Source organism: Trachinotus anak, unplaced genomic scaffold (assembly GCF_046630095.1).
Source record: "Trachinotus anak isolate AG129_WGS33_773 ecotype Australia unplaced genomic scaffold, CSIRO_AGI_Tana_v1 ptg000001l, whole genome shotgun sequence".
In the NCBI taxonomy this organism is placed as follows: domain Eukaryota; kingdom Metazoa; phylum Chordata; class Actinopteri; order Carangiformes; family Carangidae; genus Trachinotus; species Trachinotus anak.
In genome coordinates, this window is record NW_027273852.1 from 963,784 (window position 1) to 975,783 (window position 12,000).

The following is a 12,000-nucleotide window of genomic DNA, read 5'->3' on the forward strand; positions in this document are numbered from 1 at the left end:
GCAGTAAAACAAGGCTCAGAAAGGAACAGAAGCATCGACTGACACAGACACCAAGATGCCCAGTCCTGGAAATATGAGCATCATTTGTGTGGGCTGAAAGTGTTGCTTATCAAAATGACTCACACCTCGATGTCAAGGTTAATTTAGTGTCTTTGAACATGAAATGATATTTTAAAGATACAAAAAGTTATTTGTGGAAACTGCTACGCTTAAACAGAGCACTGAGTGTGAGCACCACCAAGGGTGAGCACTACTTACTTTGATAAAGAAACCAAAAATGATAATTATTTAATCATCAAATAATGTTACATACTTATGAGATGTATATTATTATATTAATGATTTAAAAAAATTAATGAAGGCTCAGTATCATCACTTTGTGTATAAAAAAAAAGTCTGCAAACAGACCTCATTAGCCCACAGCGTCACATAAAACCATGAATCATTCATGAGATAAATTACCTAATTGCATTTCATACATGCAGATTTATAAAACATAAAACCTCAAATTTTTTGCTAAGAACTAATCTAAACCCAAGGGTGGGAATCATTTGCGACCCAGCATGCCTTGCAATTTGCTCTGAGACTACTTGGAGGGCTGCATCTCTTTAAGGGAACAGAAGGCAAATGGAGAAAAATATGTAATATGATGAAGAAATTTTCTCTGGAGAGGAGCCAGTCCACAGTTAGACCCTGAGATCTTCTGGATGTGGAAAAGAAAAGTAAAAAAATGTCATCCTCTGTCAGGTGACGGGTTAAATGTGCTGTTGTATTAACACTACAGTAATGACACTGCCACTCGCATTAGCAGCTTAGTGGTCATGTTCAAATGCTCAGGAGGAAGTCATATGGTGAGAACATTACTGTTTAAAGGTCCCACATTGTATAAAGTGAGATTTCAAAGTGCTCAGTCCACAGAAAAATGCTCACAGCCTGTATTCAGAAACTGAGCCACCTCTCTCAGCCATGCCCCAAGCCCCGCCCACCTGGACCCACCATCCAGCTTTGCAGGATTTCAAGTGTTTACCTGAAATCTGCTATGTTTTTATTTGAATACAGGACCTTTGAGTATCACGTATGTGTAAATGCTAACTTCTGGAAATGTGTTACTTGTGAAAACCTGTGTGAAATTGATTGAAGATAGTGATTATGTGACCCAATAGAATGTACTCAAGGCCATGACTGGGAAACCTTTTCCATTTATTTATTTATTGTTTGTTTTTAAATTAACAATGTATCCCATGGAGCGTTTTGGGGTCTTTCAGCTCGTCTTTCATTTTGGCTTTATGTCTTATGACTTTACAGTTTTGATTTGTTCTCGCGGCTCTCATCAACCATACCAGCTGGCAGCAGACACCTGTTTTCAGTGAAAACCCAATGCTAAATGACAGACAAAGTAGGCAACTCACGTATGGACATGGTGGAGCACTTAGCAGCTAAAGAGCCTGATATTTCCCTCAAGAGTTAGTGGAGATCTCTACAGCTAAAAGGTGAGTGAATAGACTTAGACTTGACAGGTTGTAATGTGAAGACTCTGGTACATTGTGTCCAAGACCAACTGAGCACTGACATTGTGAGTGAAGTTGACATATATTGTTCTGTCATGAAGCCAGATGATGGAGGAAAGAATAATGCTGGAATCAGTGAATCAGTCAGGGCTCAGTGCCATACTCTTACTTCCAAATGAGCACCTCATGTCTCCAAAAGTCAATGGTGCCAGAATTTATATTAACGTTTAGGACTTTGCAGTTTTTAAAGAGCATTTTAATGGCAAGTTTATTTGTTATTCCACAGTGCAGTTATATGATTTCATCCATGAAAGCATTCCCTACCTGAAAAGCACCATCAAGCACAGGAGTTACAGGGGTTTATTTCTGCTTTGGCACTGATATAAGAAGACAGAGGTTTTGAGTGTTTATCTGCAGCCTGTCTGCAGTGACTAAATGAATTTGTCGTAAGCAATATGCCTGAGACAGCTGATGGTTTTCATTCCAACCAAACACTAGATCATCTGATTTCACTGAGCTTCTAAACCTCAGCCAGAGAGAGACTGTTTTCCCCTCATCCACTACCAGATGGATGGGATCTAATATACCGCAGCAAAGCGGATTGTGTCACATAAGCTGTTAATTATAGAATATAAGTCTCAAATAATTCTCCAGGATTAGCCTCTCTCCATTATTTCTTATTATATATTACATATTTGGAGACATGGTTCATTCTTAGCTTTTGGACTGCTGATACAGAACTGACAAAATGCAGTGAAGGGTTATCAAATAAGTCAAAAATATATCTCAGTACATCAATAAATAATATACTTAGTTATATAATTAAAACAGAGTGTAAAAGGAAATAAAATGTTGAATACTTTAAAATACTATTTTATACCCCAGTCATTTTGTAACAAGACCTGCTCAAAATCTTGTATGGCTGGACCACGTTGTATTTGCAGTCTGAACAGTGTCAGCAGGTTTCAGCCCTTCAACTGCCTCTCTGTGCTCACACATACAGTATTTTAATACAGCTGAATTCCCAGTGAAGCTGTTCTCATTTACATGTTTTTCTGTTTCTGTTGTCAGGCAACAGGACAAGTATGAAATAATGACTGAAACACAGCTCATTAAGACTACATATTGATCAGCAGCCACTTCAAAGACATTTCCAAGCTGCTGCTAGAATCCTGATTTTACAATCACAACATCATCTGACAAAATCATATAAATTAAAGGCAAAGATTGTGCTGTGATTTCTGCTATATTTACTTAATTTATATAATTTTGAACTAAAGAAAGGAGTTGCTGAAGGGGTGTGAAAAGTTGGATAATCTAGCAACAAAGGCAAAAAGTTTTCGACACTGCTCGTTCACACCAAATAATTTTGAAAGAGCAGCGACCCCCGAGGAATCTCCAACACTCAGTCGACCGACCAATATTGTTTCTTCATCGCTCAGTCAACATTCACATTTCTGCTGCTGCGATCCAGCAAAAAAAAAAAAAAAAAAACAGGAATAAAATGAACCAGCTTTTTTTGTCTTTTACCACCAATCATTTGATTAGTTTACTCATCTGTTTATCATCACCTGCTCTTTTTTTTTTCTTTTGGTACACGTTAGCCATACCACTGGGCTGGAGCCAATCCCAGCTGACATTGGGTGAGGGTGGGGCTGACATACAGAGACAAGCAACCAACAACCATTCACACCTATGGTCAGTTTTAGAGTCGCTAGATTGCATGTCTTTGGATTGTGGCGGGAGTACCTGAGGGAAACCCACACAGGCACGAGGAGCACATGCTTACTCTGTACAACATTTACACTTTTTACCCATCACCATTTGCATTTTCCTTTTCAGCTACGTAGTTGAACTTAACTTTCGTTATAAAACTACAAACCAGTCCTCGTAAGGTTCATCATCCTTAAACCGTACTGCATAAACTCTTTTAATGGTCAAAGCATTTTAGCCGGGATGCTAAGATGACCGAAGCTAGCTTTGATGCTTTGATACAGCCAACTAAAAGGGATGGTGCACATAAATGTGTCTGACCATTTCTCAAATTGCAAAGGAGTCATGGTGAAGTGACTGTATGGTCTGGAATCACACTGAGCTTTCAAACCTTCCTAGTACCTATAGTTTGGTGTTTCCTCTTTTCCTGCCAAGTTTGTCAATTGTTTAGCACAGGGATTCTCTCCTTATTTAGACTTGGTTAATGTGCTACTAAATGCAATCAGGGACTTTGGGAACACAATCAAGAGCTACTTGAAACTGAGCATATTTAACAGCCATGGAAGAATTTGGTGAGGGCTCATGGTAGAGCCATGTGCAAGGTGACCTCATGCCACCCCCGAAGAGGGACAGTGTTAATTTGCAACATGCCTGTGGCCACAGACGTCCCCTGCGGCTCGGTCTGAAGTGCACATACAGAAGCAGTATATCAGACCACAACATAGCTATGTCCAGTTCACAGAAATGAGTGATTTAGATGGATCTAACACTTTTTATCTTGCCTCCACTTTGCATTTAGACTGGTCAATTTACAGTCAGGGAAAGGAATAGTAGGTAAGATTAGCATATCCTTGCATCACATCAACATGCTTTAAAAAATTTCCTTGAAGTTGTGTCAACCCCCAACAGAGTCACAAAAAATATAAACATTATAAACTTAATAAATGTAAAACATTTGCAGGGATGTTGCAGTTGATTGCATCATATGGCAAGGTGTTCCTGGTATTTTGTAGACCCCCTGTACATTTCTGTTGATACGTTATATATATTTATATTTGACATTCTGCAATGAAAACACATCCAGACAAACCACAGTGGCCAATTTGCTCCGCTGACAGATGACAAACCAAAAACCTTTAAAAGCGTGACAACAATACTGTGAAACAACCTTATGGGATTACAAGAAAACTACCTTTCCAGCCAGTTTTCATTGAGAGAATGGCGAGGAGAATTTGGCACAGTGGGACACCTCTGCCTTTGCGTGCAGGAGTCAATCACAGATTATTTAATGGAAATGAAAATCAGTTACCTTCTTAACTGCCATAAAGCCTGTCTGTGCCGTGCATTTCAGAGATTTAATGCAGCTATTTCCTTCATGTTATGGTCATTAAGTTGAGCAAAAGTATCAACTAACTCACCTCATGCAGGGTTATTTTGGTCTTACATGGAATTAGTCTTAAATCTTCTCACTGGGGATGTGGTATGGATTCATTAGAAAAACCTCCCATTAAACAGACCCAGGTGTAAATTGCCCATGTGATGTCCTGCTGAGGTGTCCTTTAGCAAGATGCAAAGGTACTGTTTTGTCACTGAATGTGGTGGGGATAAGAGACAATTCCACAAAGTTATTGCAGTGAACTTTTCTCTGGCTGATGCACAACAGCAACAAAGAGTTGTCTTATGGCTCAAAATGAAGCAGCCAGAGTGCTTCCTAAAACTGATCATTTTCCTCTTTGGGTGATTACATGGGTGCACTGTAAACAAATCGAAGCTGAAGTTGACCATGGGAGTCAGTAGAGGTAATGAAACCAAATGGCGATGTCCACAGCTGAAAAATGAAGCCAAACACGGCAAGTGTCAAAAACTGCAGTTCCTTGAATAGAAACTTGGGGCTGGCTCTGAAAGCGAATCAATCCCCATAGACTCCCATGGTAAAATGCCAGCTTTACAGCAGAAAAACAGACACATTTACAGCCTGGTACAATTTCCCCCTTCTTGAGAACTGTATGGAGGATAAACTGATATGTTTAAATCTTATTAAGGTTTAAAGTTATGTATACGGCTAGCCACGCAGTGTCTAGCCGCTAGCTGTCTGCTTGGCATCACCTCAGCTAATTTGAGACATTAAATGTGACCTCTCAGCCGTGTTTGTGGTGTTGGTGCCTTTTGGAGAATTTTTCACACAAGTAGCGGACAAATAATATGACTTGCTGTGGACTTGCTGTTTTTGAGTAAAATTCTAGTATTACTCTTATTTATATGTTAGCACTAATTAGCCGGTATCAGTGTCTGCGGTCACCATACCTGGCATGTTAGCTTAGCTTGTTAACTTGCTAATTAGCTGGCAAATGAATTAGCCTTAGCCTTCAAGCAAGATGCCCAGACTCTAAGTTGTGCTAGCAAAGCTAACAGGAGTGCATGTTTGCCACAGTTATTAAACCAGCATGCACTGACATCTCAGCTCTACACACGCCTCACATCTTTGCCCATTTTTTGGATTGGCTGTCAGTTAGACAGAGTCAGGCACTGCCAAGGTGGCGACTGTGGAGCAGCCCACTCGGAGCTTCAAAACTGCTCTTGAAAAACCTAATAGTTATGTCACAGAGACTACGTCCATCTTTATACAGTCGTTGCATGAAGCACTTCATGCCCTCTGTTAGCAGCATGAGATGATCAATACCTAAAGTTTGATTCCCTAAAATGATAAAAACATTTTGAAAAATACACATTTCACCAAGTAAATTAATAAAGGTTTCATTTTTGTTTTGAAATAAAAAGTGTTGTGATGTTGAAACTTTTGACACATTCAGTATCTAAAAAAATCTGTAACTTACTCCACCAGATAAAGAGTGGTTGCATTACTAGCCAAATAAATAGCCTATGACAATTATTTTGTAGCTGCTGTAATAATGAAGACATGTCCAACACAATAAACAGAAGAAAAGAACTTGAAGAAGATGACAATGATGTCCAGTCAAGGGAAAAACACAAACTTTATTCTCTTCTTTTTACAAAACATTTCAGAATCAACCCTGATAAATAATAAATCCAATACAGACCTTCATGAAGCAAATGATCAAACATAAACATGGTATGACACATTTCTTCAGCATAGTCAATATCACCTCTGCGCTAAACTTTATTTTTTTGCTGCTCTAGCACAGTAACAAAAAAAATGTTAATGTATCACTGAAATGACTGAAGCAACAAATGAGGTGTTTGGCTTACCCAGCATTGCGGGTCGATGAGAACATGAGCAATGCCATGAATATGAACAATAGAAGTATGACAATCAAAAAGGCAACTGAGATGTTTGCAAATCTGTCATACTGTAAAATAGCATGACTTTGGTTGGTGTGCCTGTGTTCAACCAACAGACACCTTAAACCTACAAACACAAGTATTAATATGCATTTTACAGAAGATATTAAATGATTTTAATGATCAGATTCTGTTGATAACAGAACATTTTTACATGACACCTTAAAAACCTTTTCGTCTTCATTCCCGAGTTTGTTCATTTGAATCACATAAGAAGTGCTAATGTACAGATTTTACATTTGCAATTTAAATGTGAAGCAATGTGTCAATGTCTAATGTACAAGTAACTGTAAAGCAGCCTTGTTTTAACAACAACATATCGCTGAGTCATCACAACCTATGTTTAAGCAATTCTAACCAATAGCCAAATACCTGAGCCTAAACTGCAATGACACAAATAATGTTCCCTAAATATTATGTCTATGATTAGTATTGGAGTAATGCATATCAAGTCTTTGGGAATAAAATGTGTAACTGTGTTATGGTAGTGTGGATTTTAAATGTAGATACCTGAAATCAGTAGAACAGCCATCAGATTAATATCACATAATGTGCTGTGAGTGTCATATTTTACTGTTAAATGATATATATGTATATATTTTTTTCTTTCTCTTATAGCCTGCACTTTGACATGACAGCAACAGATACTAATAAGGCCATCCATTCATGTGTTTGCAGAAAATACAGGAAGGTCAGCTTAAATTTAAGCTTATGTTTAGTTTATGTTTTGTATTCAACATAACCTAAAATAATCAGATTACATAACATTGTATGTATCTAGCGTACTAAAGTGTAGATTACAATTTTAAATAAGTTATCTGTAACAGACCCAAGTTTAAGTGACCTGCCCAACCTTATAAAATTCAGAACTTTCTCTACATTATATATCATTCTGCATCATATTGTACTCATTTAAGTACGTGGTTAAAAACACACCATTGAAGGTGTTTTAATCCGGTATGACATGTAAATGTTAGCAGTTAAAACACGTTTCTGAAATACATTCCGCTTTAGTTTGATCAACCAGGCCTGAAGTTGGGTGGAACAGATATACAACCTGGTGTAACTACAGAGATACTGTCTTACAGTAGGTGGCAAGTACAGAGAGAGTCATACATACATGTATATGTACAGTACACCTGCAAAACCAATGACTGGTTAATTGTAGATGCATACGTTAAAAGATATATTTTATACATGCCAATGCTTCATACATGCTAACCAGAAACACACTACATTTTCTGTATCTGAATTCCCTACCAAACTGCTGCAGGAAGGAGCTGAAAAACTCAGACATTATTGACTAATGAGAGTCTTGCTTCTCAGGAGCTTATAAGCCCTTTTGACACGCACGGAAAACCTAACCAGCTACATGTGAGTGCAAATATACAGTAGACAATTTCCAGACCTTTCCAAATGACTCATGCCTCTTATACTTTGTTGTTATGAGATGAATGAATAACACGAGTACATGTTCATGGAATATACGTGAATAAAATGGGGTGCATTATAACATGCATTTGAAATTTACTTGTCGCTGTAGTCATGTACTTGATTTATTTTCATTTTTCCATCTAACCTTTTTGTCAGGTTTCAGATGAAACTCGGAGAGACTTACATTTGTGCACTGGAGTTAATATTAATTGTACCCATGAGGTACTTTCAAACTGGAGTCAGAGTGACACAGACAGATCATAAATGGACCGTTCATGGCTTGTTTGTATTCCCTTTCACCATTCAGTCCTTGTTTCTTCATGTTTGATTTAAAAATGAATTTAAAATACAGTAGGTTTTGTGCATCATGCAGATCAATCTATGGTGTACATACAGCACTAAGACAGGCACAGAGGCAAAACACTCATTTCATCAATCATGAAATCAGTGGAAAATAAAATATAATAAAGCATCAGGTTTATAGTTGCTTGTTGAACATGTGTTGAATGATGCATTCTCTATAGTCGTCTAAATATGGAGTAAAAAATGTGTCATTTTGGGATGGAGGAGGGGCAACCTTGGTTTAAATTGTTATACCAATGTCTAGGTTTATTTTGCATATACTTTCAGGTGCCTGCAGAGCAAAAACAGAAGTAGAGGGACGTGTGAAAACATGAGGTAAAACAAAACGGTGCAGTGCATGAAATGGCATGAAAGGTACTAGAGTGTCAAAAAAGTAAAGTGACCTCTCAGAAACAGAGACAACACGGTTTCAGATCGGTGTGAAGAATCTTAGTGACAGTGCAGATACACATGTTTACAGTAAATACTAGAAATTATAAAAGTTGAAATCACTTAAATATCAGGACTGTCCAACACAGATAAATAAATAAACTAAGTGCAATGCCATAAGCTCATAAGGGTCATGTGATGCACTGAGGGAAGATGGGTAGAAATTAGAGTGTGCCCATTCCAGTGACTTCAGACGTCAGCCTAGAACAGTTCAGGGGAAACGGGGTGGAGGAGGAGCAAGGGGGGAAGGGGGGAGGGAAAGATAGACAGAGAAAATAAAATAAAACAACTGTGAAAGAAGAACTTTCGCTTTGAAAGTGAAAGTTATGCTGTGATGGCTGGCTTTGTGCTTGACTTTGCTGGGACCTTTGTACGCAGACTCAACACCATATTTTCATTGTACCCGTTCACACGAAACAGCTCAGCATCTAAAAATATGGTAAAAAAATCATGCAGCACTAACCCCTCATGAAGCCATGCAATGGACTGGAAAAAAAAAAAAAAACCATGATGGTGTCATGAGATATCAAGTGTAGAAACTGTTGTAGGCTATTTGCTGACAGAGGCATCACATCACTCCTCCTAACAGCATTGCTCAGTAGAAGTCGTGTTCTGTTTTTTTTCTTTACTTTTTTTTTCCATTTTTTGTTATTTTTACTCTTTCTATACAATGACACAATAGGACTTGATAGGCAAATGTATCTAATATAGCAATGACAAAAAGAAATACCATATTATTCTTGGAATGAAGCATGCTAAATAAATACTTAAAGGAATAGTTCAATATCTTGGGAAGTACGCTTATTAGCTTCCTTGCAAAGATCAATACAGCTCTCATGTCTGCGCGATAAAGCCAGAAGATGGTTAGTTAATTCATCTCGGGTTCATTTTAGCTTAGCATAAAGACTGGAAATAGGCAGAAACAGCTAGCCTGGCTCTGTCTAAAGGTAGCAAAATCTGCCCACTAGCACCTTTAAATTCACTAAATGGTGGTGTTTTTGTAGAAAATTATGATGTCACAGTGACCTTTGACCATTTGGATATAAAACGTCATAACTTTTTATCCTTATAGACATTTGAGGTCACCGTGACCTTGAATTTTGACCTTTGCCCACTAAAATCTGATCAGTATATCTTTGAGTCCAAGTGAATGTTTGTGCCAAGTCTTAAGAAATTTCCCTCAAAGCGTCACTGAGATATCACGTTCACAAGATTGGGACAGACGGACGGATGTACATATTGCAGCTCAGCTACACAGAGGCATAAAAAAATAATGTGTTGTCAAGGTTGCTAGGCAACAGTAGCGGCACTGTGTGACGCAACAGTAAGGGTGGGCACAGCTTGTGAGGCAAAGTGGAAATTGTCCGTAGGCCAGGATTGTCATTTCGGTTTGGCCTTCGCAGTCTACAACAGGTGTGAAGACATGGCGTCCTTTGAAAGATGAAGCCCCTGAATTGGGGAAAAAGCTTATGTCTCTGACAGGAGAGGTGACTTTCTGGAGTTTTGTCAAAGTTGCCCAACACCATGTTAATTAATGAGCTGATATTGGGTTTTTGGTACCTTTGCACAGACCCAGGCAAACTGTTTCCCCGTTTCCAGCCGTTGCTAAGCCAAGGTAACCATCTCCTGGACCTAACGTTGTCGTTAAGTGGCAGAAATGAGAGTACTATTGATCTCATTATTTGAATTAAAGCAAAAAAATAAATAAATACATAAATAAATAAAAATGAAATAAATAAAACCCTAATAGCTATATTTCCCAAAATGTGAAACGAGCTTTTTCATCAATACACTTGCTACATAAAGTTTTAAACAAATCCCACTGTTTTTAATCTGACTTTTACTACAAGTCCCCTGCAAGCTAATGCTAAAGTGTTGTGCACAACCAAGGGACTCTAGGGGAAGTTCCATTGGATAAACACATAGTGGGTTAATTGTGAAGCGGTGGTTTTGGTGTTAGCTTCTGAAAAGAGAACCAGATTTGGGGTGACTTCAGGATGTTGTCATGGATGAGGGGTCATTCCACATGGCAGCCACGTCCCTGAACCTGCCATCGGAATTGTGGGAAAGCAATAGACATTAGTTTTTTTTCTGTGGACTGTTCTGTGAAATCCCTTTAAGAGGTGAAAGACATAAAGTCCTATTTGTGAGCATCATAGGCCCTCCTGCACTTACGCAAATAACATTTGACTCTGAGGTGCAGGTAGCCTGTGGGGTTCAGAGCTGTGGGTAACACATTCATTTTCTTTGCTGTTGATGAATAAGAGGTTTTATTGGATGAAGGGGAGAGAGATGAAGAAAATTCAAATGAAAACAGTAACCATAAGATAGTATAGCCTCTGTTGATTTAGTCCTGAGGCTCAACAGATTTTTATTGTTGAGTCAGTTGCTTTTTATTTAATATCGAAAAAAGGCTTATGTGCAAAAATATCAAGGTAAGATCTTAGATACATCGAATGAGGCTGTTTAACATTTGTGTACGAATTGATTATGACTAATTTGGGATTAACTTTGCAAACTGAGGTGGGCATTGAGCATTTGATGATTCATTTATTGATCATCCAATTTACTAATCTGCAGGTTCTGTTCAAAGACATATCTTACTTGTCTTGGCTTTGTTCCCATGAGCGACTAATGCACAAAGAGTGTGCTTGCAGAAACGTAATGCATTTTAATGTCTACACTTGGGTGGAAATAAGGGACAAAAGTGGAAAAGAACAACCAAGAAAAAAAGCACGAATAGCCACATTATTCATGGGCTTATCTGTCGCTTGTCAAAATCTGACAGATATTGTGCATTTTCTAGCAACTCCTCAAAGTCTCAGTGTCGTGCATGTTAAAACTTAAGTGGCAAGATACTTTTCTTCCTTCCAAAAAACCCAAGTGTCACGGACAGCTGTTTTCTTGGATCCTCACTACGAGCGTGGTCATTCGGGTGTTGCTTTTATGTTTTAGATTGAGCTGGATCCCAGCAGTTAGAGTTAAAAGGTTACCTTGCATTGATGAGATACTGGGCCAGGCTGATGTTAGCAGGGGTCCCTGTGATGGTGATCTGACGCTCAGACGAGCCCTCCATGGCATTTGCAATTTTGATCTGCGCCCCAGACATCTGTCGAATCTCATTTATTTTGGTGCCCTGGCGTCCAATAATGCAGCCTATTAGCTAAAAAAGAGCAGAAGTCTTTGAACATGAAGCATGGAAAACCTCTGTGTTTTTTTATACTTAATACCT

General features: G+C 38.4%; 1 protein-coding gene across 4 annotated transcripts in view; it reads right to left on the reverse strand.

Moving 5' to 3' along the window:
- Positions 1–6,190: 6,190 nt before the first annotated feature.
- LOC139624894 (poly(rC)-binding protein 3) overlaps positions 6,191–12,000 on the reverse strand; it is a 67,590-nt gene continuing 61,780 nt past the window's right edge. For 2 of the 4 annotated variants that reach the window (XM_071484553.1, XM_071484501.1), the window contains exons 16-17: positions 11,762–11,931; positions 6,191–8,969 (exon numbers count right to left, since the gene is read on the reverse strand). In XM_071484553.1, the coding sequence (XP_071340654.1) occupies positions 8,933–8,969; positions 11,762–11,931 (207 nt within the window). In that variant the 3' untranslated portion in view covers positions 6,191–8,932. Of the gene's footprint in view, positions 8,970–9,383; positions 10,816–11,761; positions 11,932–12,000 lie in introns of those variants that run through there. The other 2 variants (XM_071484324.1, XM_071484411.1) reach the window with 2 other exon arrangements.